The sequence below is a fragment of the Coenobita brevimanus genome, chromosome 61, assembly GCF_032717465.1.
Source record: "Coenobita brevimanus isolate Jiangsu-jjx chromosome 61, ASM3271746v2, whole genome shotgun sequence".
In the NCBI taxonomy this organism is placed as follows: Eukaryota; Metazoa; Arthropoda; class Malacostraca; order Decapoda; family Coenobitidae; genus Coenobita; species Coenobita brevimanus.
In genome coordinates, this window is record NC_137014.1 from 12,671,426 (window position 1) to 12,697,030 (window position 25,605).

Below are 25,605 nucleotides of genomic sequence, written 5' to 3' on the forward strand. Positions count from 1 at the left end.
TCCACTATAATGTAATATTGTATATTTTTTGTTATGAGGTATAAACTGATTATCAAAGTACCATAGTAAGTTGAAGAAGGTGTCATTATGGTTGTTGTAGAACCTCACCAGTCTTACACCCGCTAAAAGTGAATTTTACGTTAACCAATCTTACTGGGATTGAACCTGACGGTGAAATCAACATTCCTCACTCCTAACTTTAATATCCTATGACTTTAAAAATAAATCTGACTAATTTGTAGGTTTTAGGAAAGTAATGTTCAGATATATTCGTGCTTATACAGTACATATGTGAATAGATTTCGTTACTCAAAGGAGTATATTTTTTTCTGCCTCCTATAGCACCCACAGCAGTTTTAACTGACTTTGGGTACCATACTGTATATGCGGTACACTTGTGATGATGCCTAATTCCTATCATAAACATTATATTAGCTCTCCTAAATTTTGTCTGAAATATAACTGGGGCATTGTATGTTAGTAACCATGGCATTCGTATTTTTGTTATTTTTATTTTTTTTCAATGCTAGGAACAAGGAACCAGAGTCCACGAGCCACCAATAACTGTTCCTTCCAAGAGAAAAACAAAATACAAGAGAGAGCCAAATTCAAGATCTGATCATTTCGAGATGCCTAGACACACTGCGTTTGGGAGATCATTTCTAGCAGGAATTACAGACAGAGGGAGACAGTTCCAGAGTTGACCTGTTGCATAAATGAAGGACTGAGAGTAACGGTTAACTCTTGCATTAGAGAGTTGGACAAAAAAGGGATGAGAGTTTGCTGGTAGATGGGTGCTACGCACCCGTCGTAGAGGTGGAGGAATGCAAGCAGACAGTTCAGAGGAGCAGTGACCATTGAAGTAGTGATAGAAAAGTGATAAAGATACAACAGTGTGGCGAAGAGACAGAGGTTGAAGGGAGCCAGTAAGAGGAGAAGAGTTATTGAGACGAAAATCCTTTGACTTCACCCTATTGAGAAGAGCTGTCTGTGGGGAGCCTCCCTACACATGAGAGTTGTACTCTACACAAGGGCGGATAAAACCCGTGTACAGAGTCAACAGTTGTGCAGGGGTAAAGAAGGAACAGAGTCGACCTAGCACACCTAACCTCTTGGAAGCAGATTTTACAAGAGATGTACCGTAATGTGATCTTTCCAAGATAAGTCCCGAGTGAATGAAACCCCAAGCATGTTCAAGGATGATGCAGGATTAAGCTGAATATCATTAAACTTTAGTGGGTTCACTTGTGGAAGATTTTGCCGAGTTGACAAGTGTAAGAACTGAGTCTTTGATGCATTAACCCCTTGAGAAAGATGCCGCACGATCGTGCTTTTGTGTAATTTGTCACGCCAGCCTATCCTGCATGATCAATAAAGACACACAGAACTGGGGGAGGGTAACTCCGCCCCTTTGGGGACGTATATAGGATCAGACCAATGAGAGCTAGAGTGTTTGGGGTGGTATGGCATGATTGGCCCCCTAAGGTGGGGGAGAAGGAACCCCCCCCCTCCTCCGTCACTTTACCTCCCTCAGCCCCATTGTGTCATCTCCACATTGTCCCCTCCCAACCAACCATACCCCAACATACCCCTTACAGCGGTGTGTGTGCATAGCAACCCTTCTCCACTCTCCCTCCCCCCTTATCCCTCCTCTCCTATCCCTTCATCCTCCTCCCTCCTCCAGCCATACACACTCCATCTCCACTTTTCACCTGGCTTGTTTTGTTGCTATGGGGGTATGCCACAGTGACATTTCATGCCTAGGGAACACTTCACATTGACATTGATTGTGTATATATAATTATTTACCATAAATAATGCATTTTCTGTACATTTTCTATTTTCGCCCACAAGGGACTGGTACGGTAACTTTTTTGCATCTTTGACGGGCGATTGTGCGATAACTATTTGGTCAATCTGGCTGAAACATACATTTTCAGGTGTGTAAATTCAGTTTCTTGAAATGTGGAAGAAATATTTTTACCTTGGTGAAAGTTGAAAAATCGACCCTGTTTTGTGGCTGGAGGGGCAGACCTGCTGAGTGAATTGCGTACTTTAGGGGTTAAAAACAACAAGATTATTTTTACCTCAGTCAGAGATACGAGCCAAGTCAGACATTAGGTGTGCCATAGCCTCATCCCTTGTTCGTTGAAGTAACTGCTGAGATGGACTTTGCGGGAAAAGAATGGAAAGGTTAAGGGTGGAGTCATCAGCATACGAGTGGATAGGGTTAGATGTACAGCTTAGGTCATTGATGAATAAAATGAAGAGAGTTGGTGATAGGACAGATCCCTGAGGAACACCACTGTTGATAGATCTAGGAGAAGAACGGTGGCTGTCTACAACAGCGGCTATAGAACGACCAGAAAGGAAGCTGTAGGACGGTGAAGGCACAGGTAGAAGGATAGAAACCGTAAGAGGGCAGTTTGGAAATTAAAGGTTTATGCCAGACTCGATTGAGAGCCTTTGAGATGTCAAGTGCAATGGAAAAGCTTTCGCCAATGTCCCGAAAGGAGGATGACCAGGAGTCTGAAAGGTAGGTAAAATCACCAGTGGAGCATCCCTGATGGAACCATACTGACAATCAGAAAGAATGTTGTGACAGGAAAGATGCTTTAAAATTTTTCTATTAAGAATTGACTCAAAAACTTTTGAGATACAGGATGTTAAAGCAATTGGATGATAGAGGGTTGGGAATGGTCACCCTTCTTTGGGACTGGCTGAATGAGAGCAAACTTCCAGCAGGAAGGAAAGGTACAAATTGACAGATAGAGGCGAGAGCGTTTCCCTAGGCAGGGTGTAAGCACAGAAGCACAGTTCTTGAGAACAACAGGAGGGACTCCATCAGGCCCATATGCCTTGTTAGTATTGAGGCCAGTGATGGCAGAAAATACATCAGCTGAAGAAATTTTAATGTCAGCTATAAGGAAGTCAGAAGGGGGAAGTGATGGAGGAACAGCACCGAAATCATCTAAGGCGGAATTGGAGGAGAAAGTCTGAGTGAAGAGATCTGCTTTATCTATCTGTCTATCTATAGCCTGACGCCCTAATCCCACAAAGGGTGGCCTCAGACAAAATGCCTCCACGTCGCTCTGTCACCCACCATTTGACTACCCTCCCCCCAACTCACTCCCCTCTCCCTCATATACCTCTCAACTCCATCCCTCCACCTCATCCTTGGTCTACCCCTCCCTCTCCCTCCCTCCACCTCACCTACATACACCTTCTTAGTCAGTCGTTCATTCTCCATTCTCTCCACATGCCTAAGAAGAAATAGCTACAGAATCATCAGAGTAGAAAAGAGTAGGGAAGGATGATGAGGTAAAGTTGTTAGAAAGGTTTTTGGCTAGGTGCCAGAAGTAGCGGTAAGAATTCGAGTCGGAGAGTTGCGAGCATTTAGTACAGATGAAATTATTTTTAGCAGAGTGAAGAACAGACTTAGCACGATTCCGGCAGTAATGTAAAAAAGATGTGATTCAGGGGTGGGTTGGCTCCAATACCTTTTATAGGCCCTCTCCTTGTTGCTGACAGTATTAGAACAAGCGTGATTAAACCAAGGCTCTCTTGCATTAGTCAGAGGGTATGAAAGAGGAATGTGTGCTTCCATGCCCGAGAGAATAACCTCTGTAATACGCAAGGCACACTCAGATGGCTCCCAGCCATGGAAGCAATAATCTTTCCAGGGAAAATCAAAGAAGTACTGCCTGAGGGTCTCCCAATCCGCAGCTCCAAAGTGCCACAGACGACGTTTCTTTGGAGGGTCCACGGGCCGTACTGGAGCGATAGGACAGGTTAAGGTAATAAGGTTGTGATCAGAGGAGCCCAATGGAGAGAAAAGATTAACAGTGTAAACAGAAGGATTAGTTGTAAGGAAGAGGTCAAGTATGTTGGAGCTCAGGGAGTAGGGTGCTGTACAAGCTGCTGTAGGTCATTAAGGATAGAAAAGATGCAGGCTTGTTCACCAGGTGGATCAGTGAAAGGAGAGGAGAGCCAAAGGTGGTGGTGAACATTGAAATCTTGGGCCCTAACCTTGACGTTTTTTGGCTGTGGCATTTTCTCAGCCATAACCTTTGTATCTCTTGAATCTTTGATTCTCACTTTGGCATCCTTTGGTCCTAATTTTGGCATCCTTCAGTTTTAAACATAGCATTTGGTACTTAACCACCCTAACTGATTGTCCAGTAATATACTGAGGTTATTTTGCTGTGTCTAGCTACACTGTTAGTATAGTGGTCTTCAGGTTATTTTTAGGTATTGCTGTTATATGCAGTATTTCTAAATACTTGCATAGTGCTGTACTGTAAAGAATTCATTTTTTTCAGATGTGACCAACAATGTTGTACTTCTGCCCTACCTGTGCTAATCTCCTGATTGTAGAAGAAGGTTCTAAGGTATGCTGATAAAGTTGCTTTACCTTACTGTAATAGCATCATCTATCTATATCTATATACCTAGGCTGCTTCCCCCAGTGAAAGGGAGGTAGCCGAGACATGACGACACACTCCCCATTTACTCATCCATTCAAACATTCATTCGCATCTTAGCTCCAAAGGGGAGAACAGACAGATCCTCACCGCACCACACTGCACAAGGGTCAACTGCGCAATGCAATCAGTGACATCCGCAGCAGGGCCTGACAGCAGAACTGGTTTACCCCTGCCACATCATAATAGACCCATCCCCTTACTCGCACCTGACCTGACTAGCTGATCAGACCAAATGCGGGAGAATATCCCCTCAGGGCTGCGTCATCACTTATTCATTCACAATTTCTCTCCATTTATTTCTGTCAGGCACAGCCACTCTTCCTTGCTCAACAGACATCCCTCTCGCATCCAGCGCTCTCTTCACACTCTCCATCCATCCTATTCGTGGTGTTCCTCTCATCTTACACCTCTCACATCAGATCTAGTTATCTTTTTCACCAGTCGCTTATTATCCATTCTCTCCATATGCCCAAACCATCGCAACACCCTCAGCTCAACTCTACCAGCCATCTCCCAAACACCTCCAGTTCTCCTTCGCACTTCATCATTTTGCACTCGATCCATACGCGTCACTCCACACATACTCCTCAGACACCTCATCTCCATTACATTCAAACTTTTCCTCTCTGCTACACCCATATTCCATGTTTCAGCCCCATATAACGCAGTCGTTAACACAACACCCTCATACAGCCTTATCTTTACATCCATTCAAAGCGAACGACATCTCCTCCTCTTACTGACTCCCTTCAACCTCTGTCTCTTCGCCGCACTGTTGCATCTTTATCTCTTTTCTATCGCTACTTTAATGATCACTGCTCCTCTGAACTGTCTGCTTGCATTCCTCCACCTCTACGACGGGCGCGTAGCACCCGTCTGGCAGCAAACTCTCATCCTTTTTCTGTCCAACTCTCTAATGCAAGAGTTAACCGTTACTCCCAGTCTTTCATTTATGCAACAGGTCAGCTCTGGAACTGTCTCCCTCTGTCTGTATTTCCTGCTGCCTATGATCTCCAGTCTTTCAAACGCAGTGTGTCCAGGCATCTCAAAATGATTGGATCTTGAATTTGGCTCTATATTGTATTTTGTTTTTCTCTTGGAGGGAACTGTTACTGCGGGCTCATGGCCTTTGGTTCCTTCTTCCTCGCATTAAAAAAAAAAAAAAAAAAAAAAAAACACTTTTTTCATTCCTCCTAGCACCTTTCCTACTTCATTTATTCTAAACTTCACTTCTGCATCTATTCTTCCATCCACAGCAACATGTGACCCTAGATATTTAAAACACTCTTCCTCTTCAAGCAACTCGCCATTCAAAACTATATTCATCCCCCTACCATCTACCAACCTCGTACAGTTCATCACTTTACTCTTATTCTCATTTACTTTTAATTTCCTCCTTTCACACACCCTTCCAAACTCCTCTACCAACTGTCTCAATCTCTCCTCTGAATCAGCCACCAGTGCAGTATCATCTGCAAACAGCAGCTGCTTCAGATTCCACTCTCCACCATCAACATTCACCAGACTCAGACCTCCACCTAAAACTCTTGCATTCACCTCCCTTACAACACCATCCATGTAAATATTAAACAACCAAGGCGACATCACACATCCCTGTCGCAGCCCCACTCTCACGGGAAACCAATCACTCACAGCATTTCCCATTCTTACACACGCTCTACTATTTACATAAAAACTTTTCACTCCTTTTAGTAACCTACCATCAAGTCCATACAGTCTTAAAACAGTCCACAAAGCCTCCCTAACATTTCTGTCATACGCTTTCTCTAAATCCATAAATGCCCAAAACACATCCTTACCTTTCGCTAAATACTTTTCACACGTCTCACAGCAAACCCCTGATCCACGCATTCCCTCCCTCTCCTAAAGCCACACTGCTCATCACCAATCACTCCCTCTGTACTCTCTCTAACTCTCATAATTAACACTCTGCCATACACCTTACCTACAACACTCAACAGACTTATACCCCTAAAGCTAGTACATTCATATTTATCACCCTTGCCTTTATACAACGGGACCACACAAGCACTTGCCCAGTCAATTGGCGCCATACCTTTCACAAAGCACACATTCAACAATCTTACTAACCAGTCAACAATAGTCACTCCACCACCCTTCAGGCATTCCACAGCACACCCATCCATACCTGCAGCTTTCCCTGTTTTCATCTCCTTTACTGCCCTCTCCACTTCCTCCTTCGTGATCAAAGAATCATTCAACTCTCCCAACACATTTATTCCTTGCACCCTTCCATCCACCACAATCTCAGCCACCCTTTCCTCCTCTACATTTAACAATCTTTCAAAATACTCTGCCCATCTCTTCCTTACTGCGTCCATCTCAATTAACATCCTTCCATCCTCTGCTTTTACTCGTTCTTCCTTCCCAGACTCTCCCTTTCGCACCCTTTTCACCTCCTGTCAAAACATTTTCTTATGCTGTTGAAAATTCTCTGTCAGCCGCCTACCCCACCTCTCATCTGCTGCCACTTTAGCATCACACACAGCCCTTCTCACCCTATTCCTCTTTTCCTTATACCTTTCATATGGCATCTCATCCTTCCTCTGCAGTCACACTTCATATGCACATCTCTTCTCAGCCACAGCCATACTTACTTCCTCGCACCACCATTCACTTCCTTTTCTTACACCACCACCCACACGTCTCACACCACACACCTCTTCTGCATGCCCCATGGATAACAAAAAAACAATCAACATCTCGAGAGATTTTAGCAGTAGCAGAACCTGATGGGAAGCTGGCTGGTTTAAGATAGACACTGCTCATAGTATATCGCTATATTATATCTATCACTATACAGTGGGGTGTGCCAGCTGAAGTAGATGGGAATAGTAGTGCTTTGGTGGACATCTGTGCTGGTAAGGGGTTGGCAATAGTTAACACCTACTTTCGGCATAAGATGATCCACAGGTATACATGGAGAGTAATGAGGAGGATGGATGGTGAACTTGTTGAACGAAAAACAATGATAGACTACATGTGTGTGGATGAGCGAATGAGAAGACAAGTGTTGGATGCAAGAGTGTGGAGAGGGTAGGGCAATGGAGTCTTAGACCATTACTTAGTGATGGCCAAGGTAAAGCTGCAAAGAAAATGGTTGAAGAGATGAAGGGGAAGACAAGAGGAAACAGCTCCTGTGAGAAGAGTGGAGAAGCTGCAAGATAGTGAGAAAATGGCAGAGTATAAGAGCATAGTGGAAGAAAGACTGGGAAGGTAGTATGTAAGATATTCATGGAAGAGATAGGCACAGCGTGTGAGGTGGTTTGTGGAGTGAGGAGGAGATGCAAGGGACAGCATGGTGGAATGATGAGGTTAAACAAGCCGTGGAACAAAAGAAGAAAGTGTATAGTGAATGGCTAGTGAGTAAAGGTAGGGGAGAAGATGAGAGAGAGAAGAGAGAGGTATATGTGAGCAGGAGAAGGGAGGTGAAGAGACTGGTGAAGGAGAGTAAGAAGAAAGTGGATGAAGAATTTGGGAGGAATCTGAGTGTGAAATGGAGGGAGAGTAAGAAATTGTTTTGGAAGGAGGTAAAGAAAGTAAGGCAGTGTGAAAGGGGAAATAGTAGGGTAGTGAAAGATAGGAATAATAGATTGTTGGTGGAGAAGAGAGAGAAATTGAGGAGATGGAAGGAGCACTTTGAGGATTTGTTGAATGTAGAGAGTGAGAGCAGTGCGAGTATAAATGGTTAGGGAATGGCTGGGAGAAGAAGAGATGAGTGGAAGGAGGAAGAGATCAGTAGGGCGGAAGTAGTGGAAGCAATGAAGAAGATCAAGATGGGAAAGGCCCTAGGAATTGATGGAGTGTGTGGTGAAATGCTGAGTTATGGGGGTGAGATTCTTGTGGAGTGGATGTGCAAGTTGTGTAGGTTGGCTTGGGAAGAGGGAAAGGTTTCAGAGGACTGGAAATCAGGTATAATTATTCCTTTATACAAAGGAAAAGGGGAGAGAGAAGTATGTGGTAACCATAGGGGTATTTGCCTTCTTAGTGTGACTGGAAAAATATATGGTAGAATACTCATTGATAGGAGTAGGCATATGACAGAGGAGCTAGCTGGAGAAGAACAAGGGGTTTTTAGGAAGGGAAAAGGGTGTGTAGATCAGATATTTGTTCTAAGATGTTTAGTGGAGAAGTATCTAGAGAATATAGAGAGAAAGTGTATGCTGCCTTCATGGACTTGGAGAAAGCTTGACAGAATAGATAAGCAAGGTATGTGGAAGGTATTCAGAATATATGGAGAGGAGGGGAAATTGTTGAGTGCTGTGAAGAGTATGTATGAAGGAGCTAGGGCTACGGTGCGAGTTGATGGTGAGCTGAGTGAGTTCTTTGATCTCAGTGTGAGACTGAAAGAGGGTTGTGTGATGTCTCCATGGCTGTTTAATATATACACTCAACCCCCTGCTATCGCGCGCGTGATAGATGAATACGCGATAGCTGAACTGAACAATCGATGGGAAAATTTCTAATTGGTTTTTCGGTGGCCCATTTTTCTAACTTTTAACCACTTTATGCCTACGATTTTCTGCCAATCTCTCCTCTAACATGAAATAAAGCATTATTATATTAATAATAACAGTATGATGAATAAATAAACAACATAAAAGGCCATCAAACTTTTATAAGGATTATGGCTTGGGTGGTTTGATGGGTTCCGAGGCTTGGGAGTGGCTTAGTTGCCGCCAGATTTCTTAGGCTGTCTCCATTTCTTTAGTGTCCACAGCTAAAGGGGGTATCACATGGTACCTTATATCAGGAATGGCTGAGGAACATTTAAGTGGAACAAAACTTGGACGCTATCACACACGTTCCTCACACTGTCGTCAGAGCCCCGTCTCAGTTGTAAACATGTGATTACTTTATCAACATCACAGTTTTTTCGGCATAAGATATATTAACTCTTTATAAGGGTTTCAAAACGATTGATATTTATTCTAAAATACAATACAGTATTAATAAGGCACCAGGGGAGGATGGTTTATTTCCGGAAATGTTTAAAGTGGAGGGGGATAGATTAATAATGATCTTGACCAAGCTGTTCAATAAGATATGGGTGACGGGGTTACTACCATCAGTTTGGAAGAATGGTGTAATTGTTAAAGTTCCGAAGAAGGGAGACCTGAGTGAATGTGGTAATTGGAGGGGAATCTCTTTGTCACCGATAGCTTTGAAAGTTTTCAGCAGAGTGTTGTTAAATAGGTTGGAGCCGGTGGTTGAGGGTATCCTGAGGGATGAACAGGCTGGTTTTAGAAAGGAACGTGGTTGCAATGATCAGATCTTTATAGTCAGGCATTTGATGCAGCAAGTTAATGAAATGAGAGTACCGTTAAGTCTTTGTTTTGTTGATTTTGAAAAGGCTTTTGATAGTGTTTCAAGAGAGACTATGGGGAAGATCATGAGACATTATGAAATACCAGAGGAGTTTGTGAGGGTCATTATGAACATGCATGAGGACACATTTTGTAAAGTGATGGTTGATGGTTGTCTGAGTGATTCGTTTGAAGTCAAGTCCGGAGTAATTCAAGGTGGTGTTCTATCGCCCTTACTATTTATATTGGTCATTGATTACATTATGAAACGCGTTGGAACAGAAACCGGTGCAGGTATACTTTGGGGAGGGAACAGGAAACTTTTGGATTTAGATTATGCAGATGATATAGTTTTGATTTGTGATGGGCCAGAAGAGATGCAGAGAGTGTTAGACTGTTTGGTGAGTGAAGGTCGCAAGGTGGGTTTGGTTATTAATTGTGGAAAAACTGAAATAATCAGTATGAATATGGAAAATGCGCAGGAATGTGTAATTGGAGGTATGGTTGTAAAGCAAGTTGATAGGTTGAAATATTTAGGTACTTATTTAGCCAAGGATGGTTCTTTGAACTTTGAATTCGAGGAAAGGTTAAAGAAGGCTAATCAGGCAATGGGAATGCTTAAAAATATTTGGAATAATAACAATTTTTCTGTGCATACAAAAATCAAACTTTATAAGGTAATGGTTAGGAGTATCTTAATTTATGGACACGAGTCTTGGTACAGCACAGTGACTATGGAAAATAAATTCTTGGTGTTTGAAAACAAAGCACTTAGAAGAATATTAGAAGTTAAGTGGTGGGAAAGGATACCAAATAGTAGAATTAGAGAAATAACGGGAGTGCAGCCGGTCGATGAATATGTTAGGTTCTCACGATGGAAGTGGCTAGGACATATGTATAGGAGACAGGGAATAGTACGAGGTACACTAGGGTGGGTGGCACTTGGTAGGAGAGGTAGAGGAAGGCCAAAAGAGACGTGGGTGAGGACAATGAGACGGGAAGCTGGAGATGAGTGTTGGGGAGATCTTGAGGAGTTAACACAAGATAGGATGTGGTGGTGTGAGTTCATCGAGGCCCTATGCATCCCCGAGGGTGCCACAGGAAATAATTGATTAATAAGTATTCAGTGTTAGGCTAAATTTCAGTGCTGTAGTACGATATATTTTTCGAGCCGAATGGGTTTTGGTCACTGTTTTGCCCGTCGTGTCCTCGGCAGGAATCCGTTCAGATGCATTCCAAATGCCCGTGCTATAATCGGGAATTTTACCACGTTACTGTTCCGATTAACCATCGTATCCTCTGCAAACCTCGTATGAAGTGCCGTGTGAATAAGTTTCGCTTAGCCTGTCTTCAAACTCGACGTGTGATAGCGGTCTTTGGGTGCGTGATAGCATGTATGGTTGTGCATTTGATGTGTGCGTGATAGCTGAACGCATGATAGCAGGGGGTTGAGTGTACATGGATGGGGTTGTAAAGGAGGTTCAAGGTAGGGCAGTGGATGTGGGGTGGGCTCTAATGAATGAGGGTGAGATTTGGAAGATTCGGGTGTTGCTGTTTGCTGATGATACAGTATTGTTGAGTGAAGATGAATGGGAGTTGCAGGGTTTGGTGAATGAATTTGGGACAGTGTGTAGGAAGAGGAATCTGAAAGTTAATGTAAACAAGAGTAAAGTTATGATGTTTGAGAGGAATGAAGTCACAGAATGTACAGTGAGGTTGGATGGTGAGGATATGGAGAATGTGAGTGCATTCAAGGACTTGGGTAGTGTGATGAGTAAGGATGGAATGTTGGGGGATGAAGTGCGTGAAAGGGTATAGCAGGGAAGGAAGGTTGTTGGTTCACTGAAAGCAGTGATGAGAAATAGGGAGGTGAGTATAGAAGTTAAGATGTCACTGCATGATAGTATTGTGATCCCTACCCTGACGTATGGAAGCGAGGCGTGGATCTTGCAAGAGGGGAACAAGTCAAGAGTGAGAGCAGTGGAAATGAGTTACTTGACAGGAGCATGTGGAGTGACATGGAGGGACAGGTTGACAAATGAAGAAGTGAAGGAACGTTGTGGGGTGGATGTGGATGTGGTTGAGAAGATAAAGAGAAATACACTGAGGTGGCTTGGACATGTGGAGAGAATGGAGAATGAAAGACTGACTCTAGTGGGTGTATGTAGGTGAGGTGGAGGGAGGGGTAGACTGAGGATGAGATGGAGGGATGGAGTTGAGAGGTATATGAGGTAGGGGGGAGTGAGTTGGGGGAGGGTAGTCAAATGGTGGATGACAGAGCGACTTGGAGGCGTTTTGTCTGCAGCCACCCTTTGTGGGATTAGGGCATCGGACTATAGATAGATAGATAGATTATACACAACTTTAGTGTTTTTACATCTCTTATTGGATAGATATTTGTGAGTGTGAGCTTTAGGATTTTGTGTTCTTGGGGATCCCAGACCAACCCTGGATAGAAGGGTTAAGGATGAATGTACAGTGAAGGACAAAATTTTGTTTAATGTTTCACCTCTTCTGCTACTGTAATTTGCTCTGCTGGCTGATGTACCTAAGCTGAGAGACTTGGCATGCTTTTCTTCTGAAGGTGATTCTCTCTAATGTGGTACATCAGGGAGGAAAATGTTGAGTATATTGTCGTACCCATTTGGGCACGCTTGCCCCATTTTGTCGAACTTTGTAATGCAAGAGTAAACTGATGTTAGTCATTCGTAAATGCAGTACTTTAAGTCATCTTGAACGTTTTCCTCAGTCTGTATTTATCTCTGCTTATAACCCCCAGTCTTTTAAATGTAATGTGTTCAGATATCTCAAAATTATTTCATCTTGAATTTGGTTTCTATTTTTTATTTATTTATTTTTTAGGAGGAACTGTGAGCCTTTGGTTCTCTCTTCACACACACACACACACACACACACACACACACACACACACACACACACACACACACACACACACACACACACACACACACACACGAGAGAATAGCAAGAGAGATATGGCAGTAGTGTATGTTCCCCCTAAGACAAGAGCATGGAGTGATGATGAATACCAGGAAATGCTGTCAGACGTGGCAGGTTATTTACAGAAAATGATTGAGAAAAGCAACAATATAATTTTAATGGGTGACTTCAGTTGTAAAGAGGTGAACTGGGAGGAATGGGACTCAGGGGGCAGCGAAGATTCATGGGGCACTATATAATTAAATATAACAATGAACAATGTGATGACGTAATGGGTCAAAGAAGAGACACGGTTCCGACGTGAGGACACACCAGCAAGACTAGATTTACTGTTTACCAAAGAACCCGATATAATAGAATCCTTGAAATATCTGTGTCCTATTGGAAAAAGTGATCATGTGGTCATTGAGTTCCAGATGATAACAGAGAACGTGGAGCCAAGAGATGAGCTTTATAGACAGGGAAGATACAACTTTGGGAAAGCAAACTTTACAGGATTGAGAAAATTTTTTGAAAATGCAGATTGGAGAAAATTCAGAGAAACAAGAGAAATACAGAGGAAATGGGATATTTTTCTAGGCCTCTATAATTTGGGAGTGGAAAAATTTATGCCAAGAGTAAAGGGGAAAGAAAACAGGAAAAGGTAGTGGGTTAATAGAAGGTGTATGATAGCAAAAAAAATGAGTGACACGGTATGGAACAATTGGAGAAAGAGAGGTAACAACAGGACAAAGGAAGAATATAAAAGAACTAGAAATGAATACACAAGAATACGCAGAGAAGAAGAAAGGAATTTTGAAACAGGTATAATAGACAAATGTAAGGATGAACCCAAACTGTTTTATAGATTTGTTAATGGCAAACTGAAACAAAAGGAAGGAATCTCCATAATGTAAGTAGTAGGAGAGGTCTATAAAGATGCAGCAATGCAAGCAGAAATAATGAACAAATGTCTCCAATCAGTTTTCACTAATGAAAAGGACTTTGTGGAAAGGGAAGGAGTGACTAGAAATGTAGTGATAAAAGATATAAAAGTGAAAGTACAGGAAGTGTATAAGTTACTGGAAACTCAAGATGTAAGGAAAGCCCCAGGACCAGGTGGAATCTCTAATTGGGTACTGAAGGAATTCAGAGAACAACAGGCGGATAAGATTCACAGTTTAAGTGTGTGTTCTCTGGAAGAGGGGAAAGTGCCTCAAGAATGGAAGAGGGCAAATGTGGTACCAATTTATAAGGGAGGAAACAGGAAGAAACCCTGAGTTATAGACCAGTGTCCCTAACCAGCATGGTCACAAAATTGTGTGTAAGAATTCTGAAAGATAGATGAATAAAATATCTGGAAGAGATGAATATTTTGGCTGATAGTCAGTTTGGATTTAGAAGTGGAAGGTCTTGTGTTTCCAACTTGTTGAGTTTTTACTCAAGAGCGATTGACGTGCTACAGGAAAGAGATGGTTGGGTGGATTGTATGTATGTAGATTTGGAGAAGGCCTTTGACAAGGTACCCCGTAAGAGACTAATGTGGAAACTAGAGCATATAGGAGGACTGAAGGGGAACCTCCTGGAATGGATGAGAGACTTTTTGAGAGACAGACAAATGAGGACAGTAATAAAGGATAGGATGTCTGGATGGAGTTTGTAACAAGTGGAGTCCCACAGAGCTTGGTGTTGGCGCCAGTAATGTTCCTGATTTATGTAAATGATATGGTAGATAGAATGAACAGTTATGCAAGTCTGTTTGCTGATGATGCAAAGATCTTGAGGAAGGTAGAGGTTGAGGAGGATTGTAAAATGCTGCAGGAGGATCTGGATAGGATACATGAATGGAGCCGGATGTGGGAAATGAAATTCAATCCAATGAAATATAAAATATTGGAAGTGGGTAAAAGTATCAAGAGGCCATCATTGAATTATTTGATGGGTAATAAACCATTCACAAAAGCGAGAGAAGAGAAAGATTTGGGAGTGCTGGTCCAGGACAGTTTATCACCTGAAAAACACATTAACAAGACAGTTAGAGAGACGTATAAACTCCTGACTAATAGAAGAGTAGCTTTTCATTATGTGGATGAGGAGATGATGAAAAAATTATTAGTGGCTATGATTCGCCCTAGGTTAGAATATGCAGCATTAGTGTGGTCCCCACACAAAAAGAAAGATATAAATAAGATTTAGAGAATACAAAGAACAGCAACCAAAATGATCCCCATTCTGGCAGATCTGTTGTACAGAGAGAGGCTGGAAAAGCTGGATTTGCTTTCCTTAGAAGAAAGAGAGATGACATGATTGCAGTGTTCAGGACCATGGTGGGAATAGGTAAAATTGACAAAGAAGATCTGTTTTTATGAGATAAGAGAGTAATAAGAGGACACGGAATGAAACTGAAGAAACCAAGCTGCTTGAAGGATATCAAGAAATATAGTTTTCCTTATAGATGTATAGACCTGTGGAATAGCCAGGGCAAAGAAATCGTCCAGTCTAAAAACTTAAATGAGTTTAAAGCTAAATTTGACTTATTGAGAAATGAAGACGGGACCCCATGAGTGTAGCTCATTTCCTGTATATCACTATTAGGTAAATACACACACACACATGAGAGAGAGAGAGAGAGAGAGAGAGAGCTATCTGGATGAGGTGTTGAGAGAGATAACTGTGACCATGATAAGACTGAACTTAGAATATGCAGTAGTGATATGGTTACTGCATTGTATTAAGCATGTATGAAAACTGGAAAAGACAGAGAGGATGTCACCTTGGATACTGCCAGGTTTGTGGGAATTGTCTTACGAAGAGAGACTGAAGAAGTTGAAGTTAACCAACGCTTAAGTGGGAGAAGAGGGAGAGGAGATTTGATTACAATGTTGAACCCGCCCCGTCCCGTCCTGTTTTCCACCACTGACTCCCCCCAGTCCTGACCAATTTTGGAAAAAAAAAATTTTTGGCTCAAACCTCCACTTTTGGTGAGAAACATAGAAAATTCATAGAGAAAGCGCTCACCTGAGGTTTAAAATACTGGATACAGGTAGCAGTACCCCTTATCTTGCTGGGTTTTCTATCAGGCTGGCTCAAAAGAAAACGAGTTCTATGGGAGGGTAACTAAACTAATCCACACCACTTATAAACGGTATTTATTTATTTGGTACGAATTTATATGTAGTACGAGAGTATATTGGTTTTCAGACAGTAATATAGGCAATATAAGCATTGTTTCGCTTACCAAACACATCAACATACCTGACCTTTTTTGATGACATTACCTGATCATCATTTCTGACTGTTTCTTCCTCTGATGCTACGTAAACTTTATCCTCCACATTGTCATTGATTGGGGCATCACTCTGGCCTTGAATTTCATACCGTGGCACGACATGTCTTTACTGGCCAGATCATTGGTAACAGGTAAATTGCTGAGACAATGGCATGCGGGGGAGGGGGGAGGTCATGCGGTGTAAGGCATTGTCCCTGCCTGGCATCTTGTAGAGGAAGGTGTCCCGTGTATACGTACCAAAAATCACGTGCGAAATTTGAAAAATGTGCAAATGACAGACCTTGCAATTGCGGCGCATTTATATGCGTCAACGGGACTCAGTGACAAAACGTTCTGACGTATATAGGGTATACGTCAACGAGATGCGGCGGGTTAAAGGAGTTAGCAAACTGGAAAAGGTGGTTTGAGGTCTGTTTGTGGATGATGAAAGGACAAAAGGACATGAAGAAGATTAAATGCTTAACCCTTCCGTGCTAATTCTTATCAGCCCGATTGCCTTCCCAGAGTCTTTTTTTCCGACTTTATTTTAATATTAAGTTGATTTTTTGTCATCAAATCAAGTGTTTCTGAGCTCGAACACTTCATCACCCTCATCTTTTTGTAATTTACACCTCTTGGGTGGGTGCGAGGGTGGGAACAAGTTGCCAGCGGGCATAAATCCACCATTGCTGGGCCACAAATGAGAACAGAATTACTAAATATGCAGTGTATGGCAACTGCAGCATAGCAGGGTTTGGCAACAGCCCTGGTGGGGTAGAGGGAGATTCAACATTCCCATGGAAACCACTGATGCTTCATTGTGCTTGAAACTATGGCACTGAGACCCATTGCCTCATATTAGGCAATAAGTGTGGCCAGGGGTGGTCTGCATATTGCCTTATATGAGACGATGAGCACGGTGGGGGTTAAATGATTTATAAATAATTTAGTTTCCCAAATAGATGCATAATTTGAAACAGTTTTGAAGAGGAGACGGTACAAACAATGAATGTGTGTGCGTAAACGAAGATTAGATAATTTAAGATATGGAGACAGGAAAAGATGAGCTTAACTGAAACCCTGTATACTAAGGCAAAATAAAGACACCTTGGCGTAGAATGGGTGGTAAATAAAGAACAACGGGGTGGAGGCTACCTGGTAATGTATATGTTATGGTCAGAACACTAATGATATGAATTAAGAAGTTGGAATATGATATGGAAGAAGTGAAAATAGAGAAAAAGGACTGTGAGTGTAATGTGATAGAGCCCTTCAAAAAAGCCAGCGAAAATGCTCAGAGGTAAACAAGTGAAATGCAAGAACAAAATTATGAATTGAGGAAAGTGTTATGTGACAACGAAAATAAAACTGAGAAAGTAAATACGAGGTGTGTCCAAAAAGAAATCAAACTTTTTAAATAGCACACCAACTACCTGGCATAGTGCAGTTGTGACAGGAGCACTGTAGACTGGCTACATTAAGCATCAGTCTAACGCTAAGCCACATCACTAGGTCATTGATATACAGTACATGTGCATGATAATGTCTGTTTAATTCACTTTGCATATTTTCTTCTATCTCTTCTGTTTGAAATTGGCATCCTTTCAGTTTGGATTTCAACTTTGGGAACAAAAAAAGTTCACATGGGCCAAATTGGGGTGCAATAGTTCTCTTGTGCTTTGCAAAGAAAAGTAAAAGATAAAGAGTGATGCATTGTCATGGTTCAGCATCCAGGTTTTGTTTGCCTGTGCCTCAAGCCTTTTCCTTCACATTGCATCCCTCAAACAGTTCAGGATGTCCAAGTAAAATTCTTGACTCTGACCTCGTGGAACAAACTCACAAGGAACAATTCACATCCGACATTAAAAAAAAAAAAAAAAAAAAAAAGATCAGTCTCACCTTACTGTAGTGACTCTGACATTCTTTTCTTGGTTGCTGTGGCAGTGTTCCAACCCACTGCAATGACTACTTTTTTGTTTTGACATTGTTGCCATACACCCATGTATCATCATCTGTTATGACGTTTTTCAGAAAGTTTTCATCAGCATTCAAACAATCAAACAGCTCCTAACTGACTGTGACACAGATCTCATTTTGCTCGTATCAGCAGTCATGGCACAAATTATGCGTAACATGATGCTTCTTCAGTTTTTCAGTTCGAATCATTTGGCACGAACTTTTACAGATGCCTACTTCTTTGGAAACTTAACCCTTTCAGGTCTCCTGGCCACTATAGTGGCTTTTTTGGTAGAGGTCTCCTAGCCACTCCTGTGGCAGCATATTTAGGCATGAATGAAACCTGTTGCGTGAGGCTGGTGAATGAAAGAAGGATAGAGCCTCTCCCCAGACCCCTCTGCTTCCACCAGGCATGTGCAGATCACAATATTTTAGTTTAAACAGTCTGGGAAGAGCTAATCATGATGGGGGGTTGGGTTGCACGTATTGGTTTTATTATACTGTTGATCTGGCAATTTTTTTTACTATTTTGGTATTAGACAGATCATTTAGCAAAAGAATATTGTTTGCAATATATTTTTACTGCTCTGGAGGATACATAGTTCTTACCTCCTTCCTCCCTTTCATATCCCCCTTCCTCCACCCCTCTGCCTCCCACCAATTCCCCACCCCTTTACCTCACACCCTTCCACTCTCCCTCCAATCCCCCACCCCCTACTTCCTCCACCCTCCTACCTCCCACCGATTCCTAACCCCTCTACCTCCCACCCTCCACTCAACCTCCAATCCCCCACCCCCTGCCTCCCACCTACGCACATAGCTGCCGTGTCACAGGCAAGCAAGAGATTTCCATTTTGTATGTCTCAATATTTATTCATTTCCTGGGTGTTAGAGAGTCTGATTGATGGAAAATAATTACAGATTTATGATTTTAGGTTTCTAAGGTTGTTGCTGTAGCCTTTTTTACACGTACCATGCATTTATTTGTTACCAGGCGGACATACATATGCCAAGAGTGTTGCCTTTTTCATTGACAAATGATTGTTAGTGTCTCCTTACTTTTTTCTGATTTATATTTTATGAGTTTCACACATTTCCTGATTATACTTATAACACCGTCAGTTTTGAGAAATAATAAATATTTGATCACTGTCTCTACTGCTGCCTGTAAGTACACAGGATGATATGGTTAGCAACAATAAAATAAACATACTTACATATGAAAGGCAAGCTCGTACGCTTACCCCCATGTCCTCACCCCCACAGCCTTGGACAGTACTAAGCAAAGTAAGAGCAAAGTAAAATAAATTAGTCAGTAGTAACTAGTAAGTGATAGTTTTATATGGATGATCTCGTAACTGTTTAGTTTGTTTTTTGTAAAGAAAACATCTCAAGAATCATTCACAAATCACGTGAGATATACTGTACATATATTAGTGCACTGTTTTTATGGAAAAATGTGGAAACAAACAATGCAATCATGTCACCTATGCACCAAGAAATCACCTACCCACCGAGACGGCAATACTCACCACGTTACCACACACCACTTGCTACGCAACTTCCCATCATTTTTGCAGCACTTGTATAGTGTGTAGAGCTCTAATGTTTTATAGGCAGATGTGTATTACTTCCTTGTGCGTGAATATGATATTTTTTTCTTTATTTGCAAACCTTGACTTTTTTTTTTTAAATGCGTCTCTCAAACGTGGCCTTGGGACTTATTTGAGACCTGAAAGGGTTAATGGACAGTCAGGCAATGCTTTTCATGAAGTGGTTTAAGGGAGAGGCAGGCAGCTGTCAGTATTCCAAGTAGGGGTGGGGGTGGGTGGGGAGATGTGGCGGAAGACAAGCAGGGGTAGGGAAGAGTGGGGGGACTGGCAGGCAGCTGCTGGTGAACTAAGAAGGGGTAGGGAAGGGCGGAGGGATGGGGAGGGAGACAAACAGGGGTGGGGGAGGGAGACAAGTGGGGGTGGGGGGACAGGGAAGGAGGCAAGAAGGCCAAACGACCATACTACCCATCACCCTAGTCTCACTCACTCACTCACCATTCTCACTCACACACTTACCCACCATTCTCACTCACTCACTGCTGTCACTCACTCGCTCACACACACACACACACACACACACACACACACACACACACACACGAGAGACAAGCGGGGGTGGGGGGAGGTTGGGGGAATGGAGAGGGAGACAACTAGGGGCGTGGAAGGGCAGGGGATATGGAGGGAGACATGCCTGGCAATGCTGGGTGTGGTGGGGGATGGAGGAGGGATGGGGGGGAGAAGAGAGACAGGGGAGGGGGAAGAGAGAGGATGGAGGGAGGACGTGAGGCCTCGTTTCAAACTAGGCAGAAGCGTAGTATCGGACTAGTGAGGCAACGGACATTCAGATTGTTTGGATGGTGGGACTGTTCATCTATTTCTGGTGTTCGGTCTAGCTGAGTGCCGGTTATCGGTGCGTCGGATAATGGAGTATGGGTGTATTAGAATTGGGTGTGCCATCAAAGGGGCCTCTGACCTGCCATACAGAAAGGCACCTTTTATCAACTGGCACCATGGCTAAAGGCTCGTTTTGAGTATCCGGCCCCTGCTCCTGCACCCATGTTGTCAGGGGCCGCTCCATCATTGGATCCCTAGCCTTCTTGATTCTCTTAGCATTGAGGGATGACATCTGTTACCCTGCAGCTAGCACATCAGCTCACCTTTTGACAGGGGTAGAGATGGTTGATTGGAGTACTGTTTCTCAAGCATGACAGTGATGCTGCTAGCACCCTGGCTGTGTTGATGCCACCTCAAGATATCCAGCTTCATTTCAACAGGGATGTCTTCCTTGGGTGCATCACCTTCCCTTTGCCAAGGGCAGTGCCCTGAACCCCACACTTTCCACAAGGGGTAGCATCTCGACTAGATATTATCAAGACATTTAGTTATTTCACAAAGAAAAAACTACAAAACCCACTTTAAAACACACACAACAATGCCTTTTGATCACAAGCACTGCACACAAATGATTACAGGGATTTGCGATGTTGCACAGGGGAATGAGAGAACGATTCAGCTCGGTGAACTAGAGATGCGATCACTTCCGTTGGACATGAGAGAGATAACAAGCTGGGGACAGAATGGTCGCCCCGTTAAAAGGAGTGTTAGGAGCAATGGGGTTTGTACAGAATTGACAGAATGGGTTTCTGCACATGTAAAAATTGATGGCCACCTTGGGTCCAACAGATGAGAGTCGGCTGTCATGTGAGTCATCGTGTTCTGTGGGATTTTCATCTGCCACCTTAATTGACTCAGCAGGAGCGATGCACCAAATATTGTACAGGGAGATTGTCCTAACTTTTTTTCACATCATTATAGCAATTTATTGATTACTGGGAGAATGGATAAGAGGGATGTGTTGTACATACTGTGTTTATGTTATATAATTGTCATACACACCACAGCACCACATTGTCATAAACACCAACACTCCACATCATCATAAACACAATTCCATTTGGTTATAAACATGGACATAAACACCACCACTTCACACGGCCATAAACACCACCACTTCACACGGCCATAAACACCACCACTTCACATGGCCATAAACACCACCGCTTCACATGGCCATAAACACCACCACTTCACATGGCCATAAACACCACCACTTCACACGGCCATAAACACCACCACTTCACACGGCCATAAACACCACCACTTCACATGGCCATAAACACCACCACTTCACATGGCCATAAACACCACCACATCACACAGCCATAAACACCATTTCACACGGCCATAAACACTACCACTTCACATGGCCATAAACACCATCATTTTACATGGCCATAAAAACCACCACTTCACATGGCCATAAACACCATCACTTTACATGGCCATAAACCCCATCACTTCACAGTAAACAGCATCACTTCACACAACCATAAACACCACCACTTCACACGGCCATAAACACCATCACTTCACACGGCCTTAAACGCCACCACTTCACATGGCCATAACACCACCACTTCGCATGGCTGTAAAAATCACCATTTCACATGACCATAAGCACTATTATGTCACATGGTCACATATACCAACATGCCATATCGAATAAACGCCACAATACCACATGGTCATAAACACCACCACACCTCATGGTCATAATCATCACCACATTGCATGGTTATAGACAACACCACACTAAGCAGTCATACAAACCACCTTACCACATGGCTGTACAAATTACTACACCACATGGTCAAACAGGCCACCATACCACATGGTCATACAAACCACCACACCACATGGTCATACAAACCACCATACCACATGGACATACTACTACACCACTTCGTCATACAAACCCACACACCACATAGCCATACCAACTACTACACCACATGGTCAAACAAACCACCACACCACATGGTCATGCAAACCACCACACCACATGGCCATACTAACCTCCACCACACCACATGGCCATACTAACCTTCACACCATGTGGTCATACAGTCAACCACACCACTTGGTCATAACCTCAGTACTGGTACATCATATAGTCATAACCACAGTACTGGTACACCACATGGTCATAAACACCACCACACTGCATGTTCATAAGCACCACCACTACCACATTGTGGTAAGTAAATCACATGATCAAAAATTTTATTTGACAGTCAACATCAATCATAATCAGAACAAGCTTCTTCATAATCCCCGTACATTTGGCAAAATTCTTCCACGTTACAAAAAACAAACCATTTAGCAAACAGCTCCAAAATGCAGAAGTATGATTATTGTTTGACTTATACAATTACACATATAGCTACCGGCTAAATAAATGAAAGTTCTTGAGGGACAGGGAACTGTTTTGTGCAGACATGGCTGGCAGTTACCACTTGAAAAAAAAAAAAAAAGTTGACTTTTTTAATGACTAGGAAATGAAAACTAGTCCTGAGAAATGCGCAGCTTAACTATTCTTAAACTCTGAAAAATTAGTGTGTAGTTTACCCTTTGGTTTAGGACTTCTTGGGATTGTTATCTTGCACTTAAATTGGCCCGACCAAAGAAGAGAGGGAGCAGAGAGGCAGCCAGGTGACGGACAGAGGAGAAATGTATTTCACATTGGTACAAAAACAAACATGCTTCAGAGGTTGAAGCAAGGAATGAAAATACAGTAATCCCTGTACTTTCTGGATGCCCACTTTCTGGACACCCCACTTACTGGACATTATGGGCCTGGACCCAAAAATGGCCCCAAAAAAGAAAAAAAATCCCTCCCAAATCCAAATTTTTTCCCACCCGTAATTTGAAATTGCCACACGGCATCGAACAGCTGTTACACCATGGACCCTTCACCCCCCTCCCCCCTCCCCTGTCAGAGTTGCCATTTGGTATTTTTCATTACCAAATGTGGGCCAGTTTATTAATGAAAAATTCGTTTGGTAATGAATCAGAATAATGCATTACTAAACGGATTTTTCACATGTATAAGGATACACAGGATGGAGATGGTGGATTGTTTGCTCTCTCCGATTAACCCCTTGGTTACCGTGTTTCTGTTCCCCCTGATCAGCTACCCCCCCTGCCAAACCGAATTTCCCCCAGACATAGCTCTTTCGTGGGGTAGTATTTGTTTTATCATTACATCGTATCTACTTGCTTTATATTATTTATTTTTGTATTGGTAAGTAGATATTGACCACGAGATATGTTTATATGTTAAAATAATGTATATAATAATATTACATGTCTAACAAATTGATTTAGTAAACCTACAATATACAGATAAATATAGTAGACAGAGATATAAATAAATGAACAGAGAAGAGAATAATGATTATATTATTTACCTTGTAAGTATGAAGAAGATCCAAAGAATGAGGTAGGTGGCAGGCAGGTCAAAAGTAGGTGGGGGTGGGGTGATGCACTTCGAGGCAGATGCACTGAGGCAGGTTGGTGTGGCAGGTGGCGCACCCCGAGGCAGGTGCACCAGGTATGCCACAGTGCCTACTGGGAGTGCCAGGCCTGTTAGTGCTCCACTGAACACAGACCAGGCTGCTGAGGGCAGGCAGGGCAGTACACTCTGGAAAACTTTGCCCTACCCTCTGTGTGACACACACTGCACCGTTTTTGAGGCCTTCGTTTCTTCTCGGTAGCAGGTATGACCAGCAGACCATGGCAGACACCAGCCTCATCCACCTGCATCCCCTCCCCTCGCCTGTCCTTCTTCTTGTCCTTCTTCCTGGGAGATGATTTCTTTTCCTCATGCGCCTCCACTAGTGCAGCATAACCAAGGGAGTATTCAGAGAGAAGTTCGTGAATGACCAGTCGAATATAGTCCCCATACTCTGTACACTTTTTTTGCTGATTGAGGTTCATAAAGATAGTCCGTGAGTTGAGGAGCATTCGAGCAATAATGTGTAGTCCTATTTTCTTGAACCAGGAATAGGACTTCCTGGTGGGGTCAGTTGGTTCAAGAAGCTGATCCACCAGTTCAACTGAGCCCATTAGTTCATTGTAGCATTGGATGGGACTTGGCTTCTTCACAAACTCGTCTTCCCCCCCTCAGATGGCGAGTGCGTTCCACAAAGCCAGCCTCATATTTTGTAGTGATGAGACTGACATACTTTGTGTCACGAAACTTGATGATGAGGGTCTCGTCCTTCCTGGTGAACAAGGCTTGTTCCTTCTGAAGGTTTTCATCCCTCACCATCTTGGGAACACCTCGGTTGGGACGGATTGTATCTGTCATCAGTGTGTCACGAACTAACAGGTACTCGGCTAGGCGGGGGGAAGAGTACCAATTATCCAGTACAACGTGTCTTCCTTTATTGAGGAGGTCCATCATGAGGAAGACAGGGACTCGTTCAGACTTGGAAAGGGACTGTAGCTCCGGTTGTTCCAACATATGGTCGTACAGGCGGGGTGTGTAAAGGCAGAAATTCCAGGTGTACCCCCTGCTACAGGGTGAACTAGGGCATACAGAGAAAAGTTTGAGTCCAAACCGCTTGCTCTTCGTCTTTATGTACTGCCTAAAGTGTAAACGGCCTTTGTAGAGGATGAGAGACTCGTCACAGGCAAAGTTTTCTCCAGAAGAGAAATAGGAGGTGGTCTTTTCTTGTAATAATGAGAAAAATGTTGCAATCCTCGTCAAGGGGTCCTGGGCTCCGCATCGTCAGGGTGGGAGTACCTAATGAACCTCTGTATCTGTGAGAACCGGTTTCTGCTCATGATGGAGGCATGATATACGGGAGGCCCCTTGCCAAGTAATGAGGTACTCCATTAATCAGAAATCTTGGGTAGTTTGGTCACTCCCATTAGCAATTGCAGGGCAGTGAAAACATACATTTCATCCCAAGTCACATCACGCCACTTTCTGCCCATAAATTTGGTTCTCTTGATGGCTGGGTTTTCTCTGAAAAATTTATTAGCCGTCTCATTGGTCCAAAGGCAGAGGGTGTCGACGATATCATGTGATAGAAACAGCTGGAAGCAGTCCAGGGCCGACATGGTTTCTGCATCATGCTGTGCAATTATTCCTGGATGCACATCCTCAAAATCATCGGTGATATCACGCAAGGGAGTGGGACGAT

The 25,605-nt window shown here is 43.0% G+C and overlaps 1 protein-coding gene across 1 annotated transcript in view; it reads left to right on the plus strand.

Moving 5' to 3' along the window:
* Polr3K (RNA polymerase III subunit K) overlaps positions 1 to 25,605 on the plus strand; it is a 75,129-nt gene that overhangs the window by 21,954 nt on the left and 27,570 nt on the right. Inside the window, exon 2 of the mRNA XM_080275487.1 lies at positions 4,323 to 4,391. Within this exon, the coding sequence (XP_080131613.1) occupies positions 4,335 to 4,391 (57 nt within the window). The 5' untranslated portion in view covers positions 4,323 to 4,334. The remainder of the gene's footprint in view (positions 1 to 4,322; positions 4,392 to 25,605) is intronic.